The 23191-nt window shown below is 38.0% G+C and overlaps 1 protein-coding gene across 1 annotated transcript; it reads left to right on the forward strand.

Moving 5' to 3' along the window:
• Window positions 1–210: 210 nt before the first annotated feature.
• Window positions 211–3306, forward strand: LOC116300455 (uncharacterized). Its single transcript, XM_089035276.1, has 3 exons — window positions 211–1017; window positions 1092–3046; window positions 3225–3306. The coding sequence occupies exons 1-3, from the start codon at window positions 211–213 to the stop codon at window positions 3229–3231; spliced, it is 2769 nt and encodes a 922-aa protein (XP_088891402.1). The 3' UTR covers window positions 3232–3306.
• The last annotated feature ends 19885 nt before the right edge of the window (window positions 3307–23191 follow it).

A 23191-nucleotide genomic window follows, 5' to 3' on the forward strand; every position in this document is an offset into this window, starting at 1 on the left:
CCTTAATTATGTTGTGTGCAAGCTCTTCAAACTCTTCCTCGTCGAGCCTTGCCTCCTCATCTTCCTCCATCTCGTCTTCTAAGTCCACGTCATCCACTTTAACCTCCCTTCTTTTCTTAGCAAGACGTGAGAAAAAACTTTTTATCTGCTTTGGTGTGAGGTACTCATTTGAATTAAACATAAAAGAACCATCAAGGTTTCTTGCCTTTCATGCTGACTACACCATGGGATGAAGCTTCGCAAAGAACTAAGCGACGCTATTCGCGTAAAGCAAAGCAGGTTGTCTTTGCAGCTTTAGAAGAAATTGCGCCTGAAAGCTCAGAAATGTTGTTCAGTGTATTACAGTCATCTGGGCAAAAGGATGAGAACGTTGATAAATCACTGATGGATGCTCTTGTTGAATGTTTCAATAACGCAAGTCATTGGAGCACAAGAAGGCAGATCTTGTCGATAATGGCAGATAAGATGCCCTATTCAGCGTTGAAAAACTGGATTCCCGGTCTCTCCAGATACAGGTTTAATGTGGCCCGCCACCACGCATTGCTTCATGGAAGAGGTACTCCCGTTACCATTACAAAGAGCCCGCGTATTTATGTGTCAACTGAGAAACTTGACCACTTTTTGACTTTTATCACAAGTGGTCAAGTGATCCAAGATTTGCCGTTTGGAGAAAAGACATTGAAGTTATCTAGCAATACAAAGATCACAGTCCCAAATGTTGTAAGGACATTAATACCTGAACAGGTGGTGCAGCAATACACTACCTATTGTCAAGAAACCTGTTTTGAACCAATGAGCCGTAGCAGTTTATGTAGAGTGTTGGGTGTATGTAGTGCTTCCGTAAGGAAGTCACTACAAGGGCTTGACTATTTTTCTGCCGATGGTGCTCAAGCCTTTGATGAAATGGAGGAAGTAGTCCAAAAGCTTGGAGATGAGTACGGAAAAGGTCATTCCTGGGCAAAGAATCAAATCAATAAATTGAAAATTGCAAAGCGCTATTTGAAAAGTGATTACAAGGTATGTAAATCATAGGCGGGTCCAGGATTTTGGTTGACGTTAAAACGACAACATCAAATCTTTGATATTTGCAGGTTCATGTGTCAAAAAGCTCACGAGTCCCCGACCACTGTAGAGCGCACGCTCTCAGTCATGAAAGTGATTTGGATTTCACCACTAAATGTGACCATCAGCACGACCTAAAATGTGACCGGTGTGAGCTGATTCCATCTGTGTTTGATGAAGTTCATTCGGCTTTGGAGGATCTGGCCATTGACAATGAAGAGAAGAAAGAGATGATGTATGTCATCACCCAATCAAAGAAAAATATCCAAGCCTGGAAAGCCCACCTGCTGCGTGCTATCAATCAAGATGAAGCCCGGTTGAACGTTCTGCAGAGTCTGGGTCCAACCTCAGTACTTGTAGTATTAGACTGGGCTATGAAGTTTCTCCCAAGGAAATACCGTGAAAGCCAATCTGATTGGTATGGAAAGAAAGGTATTTCTTGGCACATTGCAGTAGCTACAACAAAAAGAGAAGGTCAGTTGGAAATGTTGACATTCGTACATGTTTTCAAAAGCTGTACCCAGGACAGCTATTCAGTAATGGCTATCATTGATGATGTTGTGGGGCAACTGAAAACTGAAAGGCCTGAGCTCGAGGAAGTATTTCTAAGACAGGACAATGCCGGCTGTTACCACAGCGCATTCAACTTACTGTCCATGAAAGAAATAGTCAAAAAACACAAAGTTAAATCAAGGGTCGATTTTTCAGACCCTCAGGGCGGTAAAGGGTCATGTGACCGAAAAGCTGCCACCATAAAGAACCACATCAAGGCATACTTAAACTCTGGAAAAGATGTCGAAACTGCAGAACAGATGAAAATAGCCATCGAATCATTGCGTGGTGTCAATGGAGTAAGAGCTATGCTATGCGACCCGCCTTCAGTCCCAAATTTAGTGCCTTTGAAATGGGATGGAGTTAGCTTCATCAACAACATCTCCTACAATAAGAATGGCATGAAAGTATGGAGAGAGTATGGCATTGGCGAGGGTAAGACCTCGAAATGGAGTGCATTTAGCCTGCCAAAAAGTATTCTTTTGCCAAAACTAAACGTCATTAAAGAAGCTACTCCCCCTAAAGCCACTTTTACAGAGGTAACTGCAAGAAAGAGACCAGCAGCGAAATCTAAAAGTATCGAGACCCAGCCTACGCATACGGATGCTGAAAGCTCCAGCTCAGAAGATGAAGAGCAAACGACAAAGCTGTTTCCATGTCCCGACGACGGCTGCATTAAATCGTTCCAGCTTTTTTCATCTCTTCAACGCCATCTTGACGTCGGTAAGCATAAATATGTACTGGAACGCGAAACACTTCTAGACAAGGCGATGCTGTCATACGCCGTAAAACTTGACCAAGGAAATGCGTCATTGGAGAACCAGCCACTTGAAGAACCAAGTACTTCCCGCACATTGGCATATGGCGATGCTCTATCAAAAGGCTGGGCATTGAAGTCATCCACTGTCCAAAGGAAACGCTTGAACAAAGCTCAAAAGGACTATCTTACCAAGATGTTCGATCTTGGAGAGCAGACAGGGCACAAAGTGGATGCTAATACCGTATCTAATTCTATGAGAAAGGCAAGAAACCTTGATGGTTCTTTTATGTTTAATTCAAATGAGTACCTCACACCAAAGCAGATAAAAAGTTTTTTCTCACGTCTTGCTAAGAAAAGAAGGGAGGTTAAAGTGGATGACGTGGACTTAGAAGACGAGATGGAGGAAGATGAGGAGGCAAGGCTCGACGAGGAAGAGTTTGAAGAGCTTGCACACAACATAATTAAGGAAATCGGACTCGGTCATCCCATCATGTTTGAAGCTCACAATCTATGCGAACTAGCTACAAGCTCGAAGCTTTCAAAGTTCTCCATAGCAATGCTGCAAGAAATATGCACTTTTTATGAGCAGGATACCTCTTCAATCAAGGGAACAAGAAAACAGCAATATGTTGATTTGCTTATGGAGTTAATTGGCAATTGCAGCTGTAAAAGGTAATTATTTATTCAACCTGTCTTATTGTTTGTTTATGATAATAATAATAATAATCATCATCATCATCATTTCATAGCTTAACCTCCCCCCCTCCCCTCCCCAATTCCTTCCCCGCCGCCAATTGGGCTTCCTGTGTACACAGTTCCTGTAACTAATTCAAATTATATTATTTTGCAGATCATGAACTATGACTTTGACGATATAAGCCGAACACCCAACTCGTTCTTCGAAAAGCATATTAACAACATCGACTGATCTAACAGTTAATCAGAGGCTTTAAATAACTTTTAGTAAGTGCTGGGATGTCAGAGAAAGGCAAATGGGACATACCGTCCCTACCCTAGAAAGTCGTAGTCTACCTGATTAGCATATAATCCCAGGCCATTTGTTTACGTACTCTAAATTCGATACGGAAATTCAGCTGTACCATAAATTTTGAAATCATATTGATATATTATGATATCGTAGAACTTCAGATAAAAAGGAAAACAATCTTGACTGTTCGACAAGGGTTTTAAACGCCGTTTAGTAAACGCTGGACGGTTGACATATTGGATAGTAAACGGAAGTTATCAACTGACAGATAATGGTCAAGACTTGTGATACCATTATAACGAATACCGAGGTTAATAGACCAGATTTTCGCCTTAAAAAGGTAAGAAATGCTATAACAAGTGTATTTTTTGGCCTGTAAGGGTAAAATAGTAAGAATAAGAGATTAGCCAGGCGAGATTTTTTGATTTTGTGAGTGATGGGAAGTTATGGCGTATGACTTCGAAAGGTCAAAAATTGAAGATTTGAATGACCCGTCGCGTAACAAATATTTGTTTGCCCAAAGAAATGTTTACATCAATTGAAAGCCTGTTTCTTAAAGAACTAACCCTCGGAAACTTGTTGGGTTTGGAGCTTTATCGCATGGTGAAAATCGATTTTGTTTGGGGGATATCGTCAATCACCTAGAATCACGAGTCTTAAAACTAAGATTATTTATGTCACAAAAAGTAACTCAAATTTCCTGTAAGTCACGTAACCGGATATTTAGATAGCATAGAACACGGTCTTAGGGGTTTTAAGTTGATCAGAATCGATTTTTGTACTGAACTCGCTCGGTAAACTCAACGCAAATTTTGGCCACTAAAATGGCGATTTCGGGAGGACTTTTTAAAACGGCATTTTCTCAAAAATAAAAATATATTTTCCTTAAAAAACTATGCAGTGCATTTTGTGATATAATAAAGTACATCTGGACAAAATTTGAGCAAAATCGATTTTTCAACCGTGGCCGCTTCTTGTTAGATTTTTACTAACATGCCCTCTTAAAAGATAATGTTCAGAAAACATAGAAAAAGAGAGTTCAAATTTAATCATTTTAACTGTTTTAAGTCAGTTACAGCTACAGGAGTTATGGGCAAAAACAATGTGTTTGAATATCACTAGCTTTCCTAAAGTTTTTTTCTTATCTAGGCACACTAATTAGTTCAGTCTGGACTTTCGACATTAGACAGATAAATTCTAGGTCCCAGATTTTTAGTCGGCGTACCAAAGTATATACCTGTGTTACGGAGTAAAGAGGGCTATACATAATAAAAATTCTAGTAAGTTTGCTTTTCCTAATTTTTCGGGTATTTTCCGAAACATATCTATTTATATTGTATGACCAACAATATAATTATTGAATGCTGAACACATTCCATGCACTTGCTTATTTACTCAGGTTATTGCAGAGAAAAAGCGCTCAATAATGATGGTACATGAAGTCCTTATTGAAATGATTTTTTTGGTTTGGAACTAGTCAGCGACTTCGCTATTATGTCACGCAATCCCAAAGTTTTACTGAATTTACTGGCTCACTGTGTCGCAGAGAAATAAAAACCGCAAGATATTTTTACATTTCCTTGCTGTTGAGTCTTTCTTTAGTAGGATCCAATCGATAGATTGCATTAAATACGCCAGACTTTTAAAAAATCGACCCACGAAAATCACTTCTATTTGCCCTCAGTCACGTATTCTAAAAGTAGCCCTCGCGTCATGATTTTTATCTTTTTTTCAAAAAAAGCAAATTATTTCAAAGTACTTTCAATTTGTTATCTAAGACCTGCTTTACACTGGAAAAATAATTGTTTGTGAAAATACTTTTTGTCTTTGATGCTGCAACCCCTCGAATATCGGCTATTTTTCCCGATTAATTTAATGCAAAATCGAGCGACCTTCGGCTCTGGAAAGAAAATCGTGTAAAAAATTCATTTTAAAATATTTCTAAAAATTAAATGCATTCCAATTACTTTTGAAGTAAGACAGTTTTGTTGGCAAAGTTTAAAGGGAATCTGCTTCCCTACCCGAATTGCACCGGACCGCTTTTACAGAGACTGCCTCTTAATATGTTGTATAAGAGCTGCTTGTGTTGGAGGGATGGCATCCAGAGTTCTTCCTTTTTGGGCAAAGAGCTGTTTGCGTGCCTCATTTACGAGTGACTTTCTACTGGTACGGTCATACAGTAGAACAACGAACCGCTCTATCTTCTTCAAACACTCATCACTTATACCATCTGCACTCCTTGAGCATTCAAGTAAAGCGGCAGTTACTTCATCATCCAACATCCAGGTTGCCCATGCCGTTTTCTTGCCTATCCCTGAGAAACACGAAACTGTGTCGCATCCTGTTAGGGCATGAAATACAGGTAAAGATCTTGACTTGTCAGGACCAAGGGAGTTTGCAATATCATGAATCGCATATGTTCTAAAATTTGTGCCTGTGCCAAATAAAACCCATATTTCTGTACTTGGAAGGCTGTTGATTGCGGCGATACATATCACGATGACATCAGTGTCTACTGTGCGTATGGCAATCTTTCCATATCCTGCTTGAATAGCATCTGCAACATGAACTATCATCCTAGTGTCGGCTTCCTCGTCATTACATGGAGCCAAACCCAATGTGTCACAGGATGGAGGGCTACAAACCACTTGATCACCTTTGGTAATGATGACTTGTCTGCCAGGACCGAAGTCTGCAAGTGGGATTTGCTCAGCCAAGAACGAAAGAGTTCCTTCTTATTGGCATCTACCCTCAGAAAATCTCTCCAGTTTTTCGGTACCAACGTTAGTGACTGTACCCTCCTTTGGACACCATTTCCTCTTTTGCTTCTGGTTGTTGCCTTTAGACTGTCTGGAATATATTCATCGAATACCACATCTAACCTGAGAACATGCCGAAACTGTCCCTTAATGTATGGTATAAAAACGTGATTGGCGTAGTCGTTAAAACTCTCCACGGTGCTCGTTGGCTTCAGCATATTAATGATAACCGCACCATCAAGAACCATTGCATCAAGAGGGGCAGGGACACTTGTTGAAGGTGGTGACAGGATTTTCAGGCCATCAAGCAGATCGGATTTCTTTAAAGGAAGCCGCAACTTTCCATTTTGTGACAGTGAAGGTGGGCAGCCCTGGTTTTCATGCATGAAAAAGTTATCAAGGTCCCCATTTCTGGTCTGGCAAGATATGTAGAGCCTTGAAAATAACGCGCAATCGCTCTTCAATGAAGAAATCTGTTGTTTCTGTTTCGATGGCTCTTTTCTATTAGGACTTCTAAACAAAGACAACTTATTCTTCTTGATAGGATCTTGTAGGCTCTTTTTGATTTCTCTTAATTGTTCAGACTGGAATGTTTCAAACTGCTGCTGGCCAAGGACTTCAATCTCTTGCACAGTCTTAATTACGTCAGCCTCAGCAATGTCTCGGGTATCAAGCACAAGAAGATCAGCTGTTTCCTCTGTAAAGGCGTTTCCCATGTTTTCAATCACAGATGTCAGTGATTTTACTTCCTTTGCAAAAAAAATTTGATAGCTCTTTGCCTCTTCATGATGCCCTGTTCTCTCTGTTCCTCCTTCAGTAAAGCAGTCTTCAAACTCTTTGACCATTCTAGCAATCTCTGGGCCAGAAATCATCCAGCGTCGTAATGCCGAGGGACTTTCAGTCAATCCAACAGCACCACCCTCTCCCTTGACCAAGGAATTGTTCTGCTCATGTGCCTGGTCAATAGCTATTGCAGAGAAAGCTTTGGGGGTCTTCTTTACTGTAAATCCTCCATTCACAAACTTCTGGTAAATCTGTGGATGTTTATCTTGGAGAGTTGTCATGTCTCGCAAATGTACTGGAAGCCATCTTGCATAGTTAACATGATTTAAAGCAAAGAACCATGGCACTAGTTTGCGAAGACTTTCCAAATAGAGGGAAAAGCTACACTCACGCAGGGATCGCACAAACAGTGAGTACATTAATTCTAGTTGTAGCGTTATGTACCAGAGCTGGAACTGTGGAGAAGTGGCTGATCTTTGCTTACACCAATCCTCGATGGAGAGTTTGTCTTCAATTTCCCCTTTTTCCTTGGCCAGGCTGTAGGCGTTTTTCAGCAACCTGTACAAGGCACTTGCAGTTACATGATGTGCATGTCTTGTGCGTTTCATATTTGAGGCCTTCAGGAAAGAATTTGCTACACCTGCTGTTGCAATATTTGCCTCTACAATAGCATACACCCACCCACTATCTTCTAGCCAATCTCCAAGAACGCTTAGAACAGCCATTTCAATTTAAAGCCCTCCCAGCATGAAAACGAAGTGCTGCTCTCCATGTGTATCTGGCCAGTTCCATTGTATTTGCTTTGCAATACTGTACAGGGGCTGGTCAACAGCGATGACTGGTATTTGGCCAGGATTTAAGTACTGGATGGCAGTCTTAATGACATCCATGGCGTGGCGCATCATGGCTACTGACTTTGCTTCATCTGGAAACAGTGGAAGAAGGGATGTGATGGCCGACGTCGAAGAAGATTCAGTATGTATGTTTGCGTGATACCCGCTCCAAGTAATAGGGTGTTCTCCCTGATATGAGTCTGATTCCGTGGAGACTTTTACTTCTTCAAGCCACTCGTATTCCTTTTCCAGAGCTCGTACCAACACTTCTTTATTTGCTACTTGATGCTGATCAATTAATGGAACCGGTGCGTTGTTGTCTCTAAGGGCAAAAGGAGGAACCTCCGTGTACCAATCTGGTAGAGGGCAAACTGTTTTTGAAGATGCTCCTTCGATCGGTTCCAAGATAACTGTGTTTCGTTTAATACCAATATCCCCTTGGGATGTATTCTGAAAAAGTGAAATCCCAGTACCATGAAATGAGCCTCGCGCCGTGTTTGAGCTGGGATTGTGATCAATATTATCTATGGCAGCTGTGGTAAAGAGTGCTTTTCTAAGTTTAACTGGACATAAAACTCCTTCCTCTTCAAACCTGCGGCATACAGCATTTCCAATGTCGGTTGATATTGAAAGTACTCTGTCATAAGATATGGAAATGCCCAGTTTATAAAGAGCATCTATTAGCTCGCGTTTACGAGTTCATGCATGAGTAGATAGCCCGACGTATAAAGGGACAGGTGTCTCACGATCTCTATTATGACGACCATAACCAGTGCTTCGTTCTCGCCGTCGGGAAGAGCAGTTAAATGAAGCAACTGGGCAATGGTCAAAGCTGCTCGAGAAGTGTTATTTTCCAATTCATCCTGGATGTTGGGTCCGTAGAGAATCATTTTAACCAATGATTTGAGTGATGATGGAACAGAATCTTCTTGACAGTTTTCTTCAAATGTTCCCTGGAAAGTTGACTTTGATGAGAGCATCTCTTTTCTGACAATTCCAGCAGCCTTTGCAAGGTATTTAGCCTCTGTGTCGCTGTCTTCTTCAAATACCTCTTGAAGAGCCATCCCTATATCACCTTCATAGGAAAACAATATGTCGCGACCTTGTTGGTGGGCTTGTAGATTAGGAATACTGGAGAGAAGTCTGTTCTTTAATCTAGATGAATTAATGCATTCTTCTGCATAACGAAGTTGCTCTAACCGAGAGGTATACATGTTGGTAAGCTCTTTTAACCTGAAAACCAGAACACCCTTTGTTTCGGATCGTCTTTCCTCCATATATGAGACTAACTCGGCCAGGACGATACCATGACCCACACTTTCGAAATTGTTCTTCTTGTGGTCTCTGTTAGATATTTGTGACCGTGCTTTGTTGTAAATCGTTGTTAAGCAAGATCTGTGGTATTTTGCTTCCTGTGCTACCATATCTCCGGAGCTTAGTTTGGCCAATAGGTTTTCATCTTGTAATTCCAAAGCAAATTGTCGTACTCGACTGTCTAAGCCAAATGTGCTCACATTATGTAGAGGCTCCTTGTTTTCCGGCTCATCACAAAAGAAACGTGTACTAGGAATATTCTAGACTTGTTCTTGTGCGTTTTGATTTTCGTCCCGCATTTTCGACAGCCTCCGAACAATATCGTTTCCTAGTTCTATTAAGCTCAGTGCTGTTATACTTCAGAGCACAACTCTTATGCCAAGAAGCACTGTTGCTCACCAAGCATTTTTCTATTCCATCCCCTTCATGCAAAACTTTATATATATAGTCTAACTTTATATAGTCTAATGGAAGAAGTTTAGGATCCAGCTCATAAAACTCTTGAAGATTCGAAGCAAGTGTTTTGTATCCTGAACCAACATCATTTCGTTTAGAATTTGCAGGACACTGCAGTGATTCGTCTTTAACTTTTTGACATAAAACGCACTTTGTCCAGTCAAGTCTTTCCATCAAACTACACGATTCATAAACTGAATAGAATTGAATAAGCTATTTCAGAGTGCTTGGATTTTGATCTTTTATATTTCCCACAAATTGAATTATTGAGTACTAATAAAATAAATGTGTAAAAAGCTGAAGTAATGGAGAGTACTTACCAGCTAAACAGAGAAGCAAACGATATGAAAACAAAATGGCCGACAATCAATGTGTTAAAAATGCATGCTGGGTAGAGTTGGTACCAATCCCTCGTGGTAAAGAAAAATTCAGGGATACCAAAATAGCATATATTTTTCTTTAATCGCTTAAACTTCTTGAGCAAAGATAACGCCAAAAGGGACGACAGAAAATCTATATCTCCCGAAGGGCGCGTTGAAGGTTGTCCTTTCTCAGCTACCTTGTCGACGTTATGAAATGTGATAAAGTTCATATTCTTACAGGTTTCGCATCCAAGGAGTGATTTTCGTTGTTCCACAACTTGAAACTCTAGAACTTGTTTGTTATTTTTGTTACGACACTGGAGATAGCACTTGCCCAGTACAGGTATTCTGTGGCCGCCATATGCTGTTAACTTTGCGTTACTTGCTCTGAGCTTCTGTTTTCTTTGATGCTTAGGGACCGCATTATTAAAATCATCCTTAGTAAGGATATTTATCTCAGCTCCAGAGTCTAGCTTGGTCATTATAGACTTCTCGTTTATTTTCAGTTTGCCATATTCCTCGCTTTTGCCGTTGCTTTCGCAGCAGTCAATTACCATATCCACGCCGTGATCGGGGCTTGATTCATTGCTCGAGTATTCAAGGTCTTGTACCGTTTTCGATCGGCAGAATTCCTTGAAATGGCCTAATTTATGACAGGAATTACAGCTTTTGTTGTATGCAAAGCATGCTTTCGGTGGGTGCACTCTGCCACAGTTTCCACAATTCTTGTTTCGTTTTGAGTCTCCATATTGTTGCCCATGCTACCTGTTGTTTAGATTGGTGTTTTGTTCCCTTGTGTTTCAGGGCATCCACACTAGTTGGCTTGTCGTCACTGATAGATCTCATTTGCTCTTTCGAAGCCTCGGCAAATGTCCATGGCTTTCTGTAGCGTTAGGTCAGTCTCGCGGAGTAGGCGTTCCTTTAAGCTTTGCATGCGAACACCGCACACAATCCTATCGCGGATTAGTCCTTCTTCCAGAGTGGAAAACTCACAAGTCGAAGCAAGTGTTCGAAGGACAGTAACGTACTGATCTATCTTTTCCCCTTCTTCTTGATTTCGGGTATTGAATTTTTGGCGGTTCGTAAGTCACGTTCTTGCGAGGGTTGCAGTACATCTGGAAGGCAGTAATCAAATCAGTAGTTTTTCTGGTCCAGACCGTGTCCCCATCTGTATCAGTGGTTGTCTCGGGCCTATCGAAACTGAACGTTTTGTAAATCTCTCGACCCTGCTCCCCAATGCATAAAAGAAAGTACGAGCATTTCTCTTCCTCAGACTTTGTCCTCAACTCTGTCTTCTCGAATAGCTTCCAATGCTCCTCGAAGCGCCTCCAGGCTTCGCTAACGTTCCCTTCGAATGATGGTGGTTTTGGGGCTGCCCATTGTAGTCCCGCCATTGCTCTTTGGAGTTCTCAGAATCCCACTTCTGACGCCATGTTATAGATTTATAGATTGATTTATTCGTGCTCTCGCTAGTACAAGTTCTGAATCACTGTTTACAAACTAGATCATTATATATCAGAGTACAGTCACGTGATCAGTATGACATTAACAATCAGATATATGACACTCCTTGGCCATAGAAGGTTAAGAGCTATTTATCCTTTGGCAGATCTGGCCGGGAGAGAGGGGACGGAACGTCCGAGCGGCTCAGCAGATTCGAACCAAGTGAGTAATCTAATCGATTATCATATATTGGCAACGTGAGACCGCTGAGGATAGAACTAATTTTAGCCCCAGTCAAAGCTACGAAATATGTACTGACAAGAAATCAAAGAAAATAATTACTAGACCAGTGCTTTAACCACTGAGCTACAAAATCACTACTTTGAAGTTTCCATCATAAGAATCGTTATTAGAAGGGGAATTTCTTACTAATACCCTTTCGAAATAGGAAAAACATTTACAAAAATATTGCAATAGCGATGCAAACTATTTAAAACGTGGATAAGCTGGGTGAGTTTTGCTTCAAGGGCGCTTCATAGAACAGTGTGCGACCGAAGTTGTTTCACTTTGATCAAAATGAGTGTTCATCCCTAGTTTAGTGTAGACTAGTCAGGCTCTATAACAACATCAAGCACATTTATGTGTTAGCAGTCTTATGAACATAGCGTGACGTGAATTCTACATCAATTTTACTGAGGGAAAATAACTGACAAATGTAAGCTTTTCCGTGCCAGTAAAAGCTTGTTAAACCAGTCAAGGGATGATGGTATTCCACCACATTTGCATGCTGCAGGTTCTCATGGGAGGCGTCAATTTCCTTGTTGAGCAAGGTAGAGTTTCGAATGATCCACGCTCGACTTGATTTTAACAAGTACCTTATTTCTCGTTCTCGCTAACCTTCTCTGAGAAGTAAGTACTCTGCAGAGGTACATCAATAGCGCAGCGTTCTGATTCTAAAAATAGCTTTAACATTCAAACAAACAAACAGACAAATATTGCATAACCGATTTTGTTGTTTTCATTTAAAGTTACAATAATAACCCATTTAAAGTAAGATCAACTGCGATCGGCTATGAACATTATCTGCTGAAAATAAACTTGTAAGTTTGTTTGTCTGAATTTCACCTTTGTCTTCGTTTTTACGACGTAACGGTTGCGCTGCGCTATAGCCTAGATCACATCAAAGTGATCATGCGCTTAAATAGAAAAAAGCTTTACCTTTTACCTCTCTCAAGCAAAGCGAACGCTCTACCATTTGAGCTAATCCCCCTTGTTCTTCAAATTTAATCACGTTAGTCACGGTATTATCACAGTGCTCTCAGGGTTGGATATTGTATCAATGTTTAATCGATATCACTCGAGAGATGTTCAAATATATAGATACAAGTATCTTTAGCTAAAAAAGACATGAGGTCGGGTGTTAAAAGATAAGACCTTGAACCACATACTAAAAGTACTTAGAACCTCAAAAAAACAAATGCATTATTTTTTTAATAAGGCACACTAATAGGCCCTTTGCAGCTCAGTAATCACGTGCTGATCAATTCACTGAGAGCAAATGAATGAACATCTTATTTCCCATGGGTGAAATATATTGGTGAGCAAACAAACTTTCTACAACCTGTTTCGAGAGATCGTAATAAAACTGCATTTCGTTACACACATACTTTTCATTCAGTTCTTTACAGTAGTTAAAACGAAACACCAATTTAAAATAAAAACTTTTTTTCTCACCAGTACAGACACGTGACCGTTAACTGCAAAGGGTATATTCCCCATGTATCGCTCAAATCCTCATGCTCGGTGGAAACATTATTCAAAAACATTTTCCACACCGGGAATCGAATCCGGGCCACGGGACACGAAAATCGAAAGGAGATTAAAATGTTCCTATTATGCGGCAGATTCTCACACCAAAAAACGTGACTGGATAAATTATAAAACATATATGGGAAAGGGATAAATGATAAAACATAGATGGGAAAAGGATAAATGATAGAACATAGATGGGAAAAGGATAAATAATAGAACATAAATGGGAAAACAATAAATGACACGAATTATCATATCAGGCCTTGCTGATGCGCGCTAACAAACCCTTTATATAATAGTTGTTCACAAACGCGCGCTCTGATTGGCTGAAAAGCTATGTTTTATCAGAGTATAGAAACATAGATATGACGTCAAAACCATAACAAGGAATACATGATAGAACATAGATGGGAAAGGGATAAAGTACAAAACATAGATGGGAAAGGAATAAATGATAAAACATGGATGAAAAAAGGGATAAATGATAAAACATAGATGGGAAAGGAATAATTGATAAAACATGGATGGGAAAGGGATAAATAGTAGAACAAAATTGGGAAAACAATGACAAATTATCATATGAGGCCTTGCTGATGCGCTATAACAAACCCTGTATATAATAGATTTTCACGAACGCACTCTCTGATTGGCTGAAAAGCTATGGTTTATCAGAGTATAGAAACATAGATATGCAAAATTAAACATAGAAATTACGTCACAGGAATTCGGCTTTTCAACTTAAAGCATTTTCACATTTTAAATTTAAAATACTCTTTTATTTTTTTTAAGGATTATGTCGTTCCTCTAAAAAAGGAAAATATTTCGTTTTGAAGCACATTTGCTGGTATGTTATGAGAGAGAATTAATGTTTTTACAGACTAAGCTAGACATCAGTTTTCTAATTACTATTTCTTATCGTATGAAAACAAGATAAAGAACGATCAATTAGTTATTAAAAACATCGATATAAGATTTCAGTAAGGCTACCATCACGCACAAGTATAGATGATGGTATGCTTTGAATTTACAAGTAAACCTCTTAGCTCCTCCTATTAGCGGCATGTACACCTCCGGTTACACCCTAAACACTCTTTACCCCTTTGCTTAGTTATTTTAGCACTATTCTTTTAAATCTTATGATATGGATATCCCTCGTAGACCTTTCTATATATTTACCATATATTCATAAATTAACTTTAGTTTAAGCTATGTTTAGTTCTAAGATTTTCACTCGTATTATTCTTTAATAAGATATCACACTTAGGAATTTTTAAATTAAAATATTTCCTTTAGCCAATCAAGACTCAGCGATAATATCATATTGACTGTAGGCTGACACATGTCATGAAGTTGTTATAAATAGAGCTCATGTAACTAGTTTAAGTTAGAACTGGAGAACTGAAGAAGAGAAGTAGAATAAAGATCCCGTAGCTCGTACCGAGAGCGGTCGTCCCATAACAGGTACTACATTTCGACGAGTAAAGCTTTCTTTCGTTTGTGCTGCGACTATAAGAATGACCTTATTTCGCTAAACTAGAAGCTTTTTGCTTGACAGTGATGGTGTTAGAGAAGTCAAAAAATAATTTTAAAATGTTTTCGCATAGTCTAACAAGAATGAATAAATCTATTTTAAGAAACTTCAGGTTACTTTACAAACTACCATCGTCAATTTTACGCTAATTTACGGTAATTTACGGTATTTTTTTTACCGTAATTTGTTTTCCAATAGGCCCACAGGAAGCCCAATCTCATATAACAGGACGATTTATAAGGCAATGTATGGGAAATTACTCTTTAGCTTATAACTCTGTGAAAAATAAAGAAAATAAATCCAAACCTTCATGTGGTGTTCCTTGTGTTTTTATTGTTGTCTGGTAGCGATTTCAGGACGATTTGGCGGATTTTAGCTGAAATCGCTACCAGAAATCGCTACCAGACAACAATTAAGAAAGATTACAAAAATAATAAAAAATGGTAAAAAAGATGGATAGGAAAATGAGAAATGGATAAAACAAAGATATCAATATAGTGGTAGAAATGTATATTTAAAAAAATTATAATATATTATTAGAATGTATAATCTGATCACCGCAGCCAGTCAAACTCGTTAGGGCCAGCATAGCTCTAAAACTTTAGCAAGAATTTATTTGGTTTGCATGGTTTACTTTCCCATGTTAATGAAAATAAAATTGTCTTATAATCGTTGTAGTGCGTTTGGAAAAAGATATTTTGGAGTTGTTTGTCGGAAATATTTTATTTTCACTCCGAAAAATGTTACAAAGTCACTATCAATCATGAATCAATACCCTCCCCTCCCCCGTGGTGTTGGTTTGTGTTGACATGTAAACGAGGCAGTCACATGGTATCAGAGGAGCAGTGGACGAGAAAATTTGTTGTGTGAGTATTTTCTGACTAAAAATTCTTCTTTTCTTCCTCAAATATGGATCTTTACGGGCTCAAACTGCATCCTAAAGGTAAATTACTTTTAATATTAGCCATTTATTTTTTAATTTATTTATTTAGAGCGATATCTTAGAGTTGAACTGACCGTAAAGGGTTCGTTTGCTTGTCGCCATACAATACAATACAATACAATAACTTTATTTATACTTGAATTACAAGATAGCAAGTACATGCTAATATCTCCAAGTTATAAATAACCTAAACTAAAAATTAAAATTACATGATGCTAATATAAAAATATGGATGTAAACAATGAAATAAATATATGTATATATGTAAAATAAAATTAAAATAGAATTATCCTCTACAAAAGGTACAACAGTCAATATCAAATTTGACTTTGGAAATTTCCGATTTAAATTTACTTAATTCGTGCAACAATCTCATGTTGTTTGGAAGAGAATTCCATAACTTACTACCCTGATAAGCCAAGGAATGAAGACCATAACTAGTGGTGTTTACTCTAGGTACTATAAGAATGTTATCACCCCGTAAATTAATGCTACAATTACGTAGTGTAAATAACTTAGAAATATATTCAGGAAGAATATATTGGCGGGATTCATTCTCAACAATTTAGCTCGAAGTTGAACGATTTATTGCTTGAAAAAACTTAAATAACCCAAATGAATTATGCTTTAATGCTTCTTTGGTAATTTAGCAACGTTCTATGGTGAATTATCTATATTTTGTGCGATTTTGTTGGATTTTACGGCCTCGTCAAACAGACTATTGAAGTCAGTTTTCGTTCGGCGTTTGATTTTTGTTTGCGCTTGGAATCTTGAATGAACTTCGAGTCAGACTAAAATACGTAATAAATACAAGTGATTATGAGAATAAGAGATATCAGATTTCTCCAAATCTAAAGATTAATGCAAATCCCTTGTGATCGTAGGGTGTGAACTCGCCTAAAGTTCGTTTTGAAAGTTTAAAATATAAACTTTAGTCGATCAAAGTTAGAAAGAACTGCTGCCCATGACTCTTCACCTTCACCTTCACCTTCACCTTCAGTGGGAGTGAAGGGTTAAATGAATTATTTTTGAAGATTAAAATTTGCTATGAGATTAAAATTTCCTTGAAGGTAAAAAATATGTTTTGGTTGAAATACATGTATTTTATTTGGATGCCAACAGACTTCAGTACTTGATAATAGGTGAAAACACCTAGTATGTTATAGTGTATATCAGGGCTGGCTTGTTTCATTCCTAGATTTAAGTTTATGTTTAAGTAAAAGCATTTGAAATATTAAAATTTCATTTTTTGTGCCATTTTTCCAGGTTTAAATGTAAGGAAAAATCGTGAAATGGGCATTCTTTAGTAACATTTTGGAGCTGCACAAAGAGGTTGGTACCTAGCACTTGTGATATCATTTACAGGACTTGTTTATCAACAATTGCAAAGGTTTTTCCTAGCACAAAAGAGTATGTTAAACAAAATAGTGGTAGAAAAACATTTAAATTACTACACAATAGTATTTTCATGTGCGAGTAAATATTGCTATCATAGTTTTGGGTCAAATCCAATCATGAGGCTTTTTGATCACGGGTATGTAATTAGCCAATGACAAGAGAAAGTAGGAGTTAAAACATTCCACCATGTGGATAGTGCCCCCAGTTCAGGGGAAAGCATAAATGTTAGTAAAGTTTTGTGTAATTTTGTGGCTGCATATATGTGCTAGAAAAGATCATCATTTATTTGACTGTGAGAACGGCTCTCTCTGGTTGGTTGTAAACAACCTTTACATGTTTACGTTCAAATTGAAGGCATCGTTCCAGGGTCGTCAATAACATTTTTGGTAAGTGGTTGTGAAATTGAAATCACTGGAGCATGTAATCGAGGCATACTTGTCAACAGTCTCACTCTTCTCACAAAAATTCAAGATGGCAGACAACATAGTTTCGATTGCGTTGCAGTTTTTGTAGTACACAACAAAGATTGGGTTAAAATTTATTTTATTCACACATTTTGCTAGTTTAAAGAACTTTAATCAAGATTTACAATTACATTGGGAAGTGGCTGAGTAGGTGGCTGAGTTAGTGAGAGAAATGGGAATTGGCTGAGTAGGCAGTTGAATTAGCAAGAGTAGGCGGCAGAGTTGCCGGCTTCTATTGAAAACTCTGTCGTTCATTGGTTATTTCTTAATTTTTAATGAAAATTTGTTTTCAAAATTTCTGTTCAAATGTAACGTCCATGATCAAAGAATTACCCTGATATAGATTACTTTGTTATTTTTATGAAGAAACGAAATGCTGATGTTATATGTGGGATATATTTCTAGCACTTGTAGACGCTGTGGGGGCCCACTCTGCATGCGCACACTAGCACATAGTTTTATCTTCGAATTATTCATAAGCGTTTTTAAATAGATCTTCTTCCAATTATACTCTATGCTTGACTCAGTTGACTCTATTGAAGTTGTAGTCGAAGTCGTCTTTTGTATTAATTGAAGTTCAGACAATTAATTGTCATCACAGAATTCGCTTGCAAACTCAACAAAATTGCAAAGAACTAGGTGTTAAAAGGAAAATAAAAAGGACTCATCTTACTATATTAAATGAGCATTTAAAATATTAAATCGAGCGAAATATTGTGAATCGTTTTAGAATGTCAACAAGCATAAGGAGGGCACAGGAAGACCAATCTTCGAAAAGTGCAACAGGTATCCAAAGTTTGCCAAAGGGCGTTTGATTGTGTTTTGTAGCAATTTGACTACTTGCTTAAAGAAGTATAACCATGCCTCCCATGGGAAGAAGTTTTCGCACAAAGTTGTCTCTGCAATGAATGAGCTGTCTCAATGGACTGCTGGGAGTACTCTCTCAGGCTACCAAGCTGCCTCAACAACATACTGGAATGCTCTATGGTCATATGGCCATAGTCCCCTGTCCCAAGTGATGGCCCAAACATCTCTCGCAGCAGAAATCCCCATTCCTTGCACTATATATGTATACTTAGATAAGAAACAAGAACAAAAATGAGCTATAGTACGTTTGGGCAATTGATTTTGTTTTGCTTGGCCTGAGCTTTCATATTATTTCTTGAATGTCAAGTATAACTAAATGAAAATTAACAAACCTGTAAATCATACACATCAATAGAGTGCTTCTAATCCTATCCATAATCCTCTTTTCTCATAACTTTTGCAATTTCTATCCAACCAGTGAATACCTAAAATATTATATGAAGAAGTGAAGAATATGTTAAATTTTACATAGCTGTAATGTGCTATTATTCCAATACTACAACACTACAATAATGTTGTGACCGAACGTTTGACCCCAACCATCCTACTGATCATACTCAAGGTATTTACCTCGGGGAAGTTTTCTTCTCTAAGATGCTAATAAATACCATATTTTTATTAGATGCTTTTCGAACAATTTGAAATAAAAGATCTCTCTGCCATCTATCAGAATTAAATAGAGAAGAGATAGAGAACAGCTAAACATAGAGAACAGTTAAGTTCAATATACCCGAAGCACTCTGGCTCTGACAAATCAAAATTGGCCAGGAATATGACAGATTATGACGTCACACCTTAGCAACTGGTACCCATCCTGTTCGCAAAGTTTGTCTGGCTGTGGCTCATGATTAAAATTATGATTAATTCTGCTCTTTTTCCAAATTAAAATGGTTTCTCTAGAAAAATACAATTGTTTTTGTGAAGATGAATTTATAAAGTGCAAGTCTTCACGCTGTGGATTCTTTACAAAGGCAACTGAGTTTGGAGAGTACCAGATTTTAGAAGAAAATGTTAACAAGCAGTGCAGAGAAATGATCCCACTGTGTTGTCATGCACACCCTGCAACATTGTACATTTCGCACTCAGAGAAAAAACCCACAAAGGCCATTCTTTAAATGCAGTAAGAGAGAAGACGATTGTTGTGGCTACTTACAATGGGGCGATTGTTACCCCAGCAACTCTACAAGAGAAAATGGGAAAGTCCCAACTACAGAAAAAAGCACTCAGACTGATGCCATTAAGTCTGTCAAGCCTTCCAAACGAGTCAAAAAAGCTTTTATTGAGGATTAGTAGAACACTTTGAAGACAAGAAATACACGGACTAGTCGTTATGAACATTTTCTGTGATTAACTCACATTGCCTAACAGACAAGGCATTTTGGCGCGAAACATTAGGTTAAACAATGAGCTTACATGGGTGGCGTCAACTATAGTATATTGATGTTTCTTTTTCTTGATCGGTTTATTGTAGCCATAGCTAAGCCAAAGAGCGCTTCAAAGAGATTTAAAACTACCTCAAAAAGATTGCAACGAAAAGCTAAATGCCTTCTAAAGCAGTCTGAGAGGGAATTCAAAATGGGCACGCCCAATTTAGATAAAATCAGAGAACTGTTGGAGAGAGCTACAGTTCTATTGACGAAAAGTGCAGAGTGTCTTACGAAGGATCGGACATATAAACGAGCAACTGGAAGGAGAGCCGACGCCAAGGAATCAAATTTGAAACTTTCGTACAAGCTAGAGAAAAACTACCAATGTAGTGGCGAAGTTTCAGACCACTAGTTGTTCCTACAAAGCCAAGGTGAGTTTCACCAACGCCTCCAACAACATCAAGATGCGAGACACTATGAACACCCTAGAAATTTCTTTTTCTGACATATCGGACTTATATGTAGTTTGAGTAAACTTAAGAAAGATAGAAGGTCATCAAGGGCGTGTCGTTTTTTCTTCGAATTTTTGGGAAAGCTCAAAGCCTTTTGTGCAACTTCAGCTTCTGAGCCATGGACGTTCTCCGGATGTCTTGCAGTCTTACTATGCATCTGGTTACAGTAGAAACAGGAATGCTTCTTATCATACACTCTGGTGTTAAGACTTGATTTGTGAGTCGTCTGCACTTAAACTAAGACAAACAATTGGATGTCAGAAACAAGAAATATATTGAAAACTATATAATAATAATAATAATAATAATGATATTCATAATAATAATAATAATAATAATAAATCTAAAATATACTTACAATTACAAGAACTTACGATTACAATATGAAAATGGAAAAACCAAAAAATCTAAAACATACTTACAATTACAAGAACTTACAATTACAATATGAAAATCGAGAAAACGAACAAATCTAAAATATATTTACAATTACAAGAACTTACAATTACTTACAATTTGATAATAGTAAGTCAGTAGTGAGCATGCACAATGAGATTTGTTATTATAAAAATCCACTATTCCAAGAAACAGATTTTTATAGCATTTTTTCTGGTTCAAGGCTTGGCTGTAGTTGAAATGCTAGTCGGCAAATGAGATATTGAACTTGGAGTCGCACTTCAATGATAATGGTGTGATAATGTGCTAGGACCTTGATGAGATACGATGTGTTTGGAAATTTACGGTGAAACACACTGTCATAACCATGCGAACCGCACGAACTCGTGGATCATCAAATCAACTGATTATTTATCCAAATTTATCCATACATAGTCTATGACTAAACCAGCATATATGACATCCCAACTTTTATGCAATTACTTCCTGCACACATATAAGTGTTTGAACAAGGAATGAAGGTGAAGGAGGTTCTTCTTACAGTAATGGCAGTATTGCCTGTTGCTAGACTTATGGTATTGTTGATGATATCCTTCAAGATGTTTGCTGAGGGGTTTTCTTCTTTTTAAACATCCTTGCACACAGAAAACACGGTATTCCATACAACATGGCAGATGTCTGGATGTGACACAGGAGTTTACTATGAAATCCTCTGAAGTCGAGTGTTAAAAGCGAAAAAGCGGATAAAATAACTTCTATGCGCATGCAAATGTTTGGGTATCATTTGATCATCTATGGAATGCCATTGCTGCCAAAAGGAATCGAGAGGTTTAAAAAATTTTTTGGGTTCAGATTAATCTTACAATCATTCAGTGAATCACAGTAGTAGTATCAAAGACACTTCGTCTACAATATTAGGACGTCTGTATCCATCCATCTTTTTCATGCAGTGTCATTACTTTTGACGAGATCTAGCAGTGTCTCTTTAGATCCCCTACCATCCTTTATTCCAGCAAATGAGTGCAGGGTAGCCGCTCTGACAGAACATGGATAGCTAGCACATGCTATCCCTGTCAAGCATGTTACCCTATCACGTTTGAGTCGCGATAGCTAATGGTAAATACTTTTTATAGTATGGGTTTTACCTTTTCCTCCTTTGCCCGTAAGAAAAAACGAATGGCCATCAAGACTAAGTTGAAGTGCTCTTGCTTGGTTTAGATTAAGAGTCATTTTATGAACGTAGATGATCGAGGTTAGTATAATTGTATACTTAATTTTGTTTATTTAAGCAGTCATACTATTCTCAGTTGTCAAAAAGACATTTCTACCTGTCAAGATCTTTTATTATTTTCATTGAAAAATGGCAGATCACGCTAGGTTAATTATGTCCCATCAACTGCTGGCGCACATAACTTTAAACCGAGCTTGCCGAAATTGCCGAAAATATCATGAGAACTGCTTACAAGTTATGAAATCAACGCTCCCTCATTTGGTTTAATCTATACTCATTCGATTGATCCAGGTTTAATAGCCCTAGCTCTAAAACAAGACTAGAAAATCGAGTTTTTAAAAGGGCTACTGTATTTTGTTTTAGCCCTTCTCTCCTTTCTCTCTTCTTACGAGGCGTCTAACTCTATTGCATTGCAAGTTCTATTACGTAGTGACCGTTTGTATAGGGGTGGATTGAGTTACAGTTGTTATGTAATGTCATCAACATATGAAACGTGATCATTTTACAGATTTAGCTACACCAGGCCGGGCTCCCTGTGGTATAACCTCTGATTCCATAGTTTTAATATTGTACATAAAAATAATAGTTAAATGGTAAAAAAATATAGAGTTTTTAACATGTAATGACTTTGAAATTCTGAACCAGATGCAACTGTGGTTGGAATTAGCAGCTTGTAATCCCATTGCAAGAAGTAAGAAATAAGTTGAAATAAAATTTAATCATTAATAGTCTAATTAATTTTCAGTTGTCGCTAGCTAGCACAGGAGCTCGGAAAAAACCAAGTCCACCTGACAGGATTCAAACCTGTGACCTTCTGGATGCTGGACTGATGCTCTAACCACTGAGCTGTCTTTTTATTCTATTGAGAATGCTTTTTTTCTTTGTTCGGGTCCTCGACAAAGCATCTAGAAATCTAGAATTCTTACCTTATAATCTCCTCCCAGGAAAAATTCCACTGTTGCTTTTCGTCCACACAAGTGCACTTCTCCTGCTTTGTTCATATTATTTACATCATGGATGACATTAGCCAGATATTCCTACAGATTGTTATAATCTTCAGATGTCATGACTGCAGCCACAGTGTGGTTTCCTCCAAGTGCATTGTAGAACAGTAGTGTTATGACTGAAATCCCATGACCTATTAATTATATAGCTTCCAAATTATTCCAATATCAACAAGACCTGCCCGATTAGGAAAATAATTGGTTACCTATATGGAATTAATGAGAAGCTGTATAATTATATTAATAATTTTCCTTTATGATAAATTTAATCATATACTAAGATAAAGAGGGATGCATGGGTGGCACATTGGTCCAAGCTGCAGGTTCAAGTGTGCTTCAAGGGTTTTTCATAAA

Source organism: Actinia tenebrosa, unplaced genomic scaffold (genome assembly GCF_029948245.1).
Source record: "Actinia tenebrosa isolate PJP-AT-01 unplaced genomic scaffold, QUT_ActTen_1.0 PGA_scaffold3__52_contigs__length_22856419, whole genome shotgun sequence".
In the NCBI taxonomy this organism is placed as follows: domain Eukaryota; kingdom Metazoa; phylum Cnidaria; class Anthozoa; order Actiniaria; family Actiniidae; genus Actinia; species Actinia tenebrosa.

What these genes read in the sequence shown, in the direction of transcription:
- LOC116300455 (XM_089035276.1), top strand. Translation starts at nt 211, where the DNA reads ATGCTGACTACACCATGGGATGAAGCTTCGCAAAGAACTAAGCGACGC. An exon ending in ATTTGAAAAGTGATTACAAG is followed by an intron (nt 1,018 to 1,091) that starts GTATGTAAATCA and finishes TGATATTTGCAG; the next exon opens with GTTCATGTGTCAAAAAGCTC.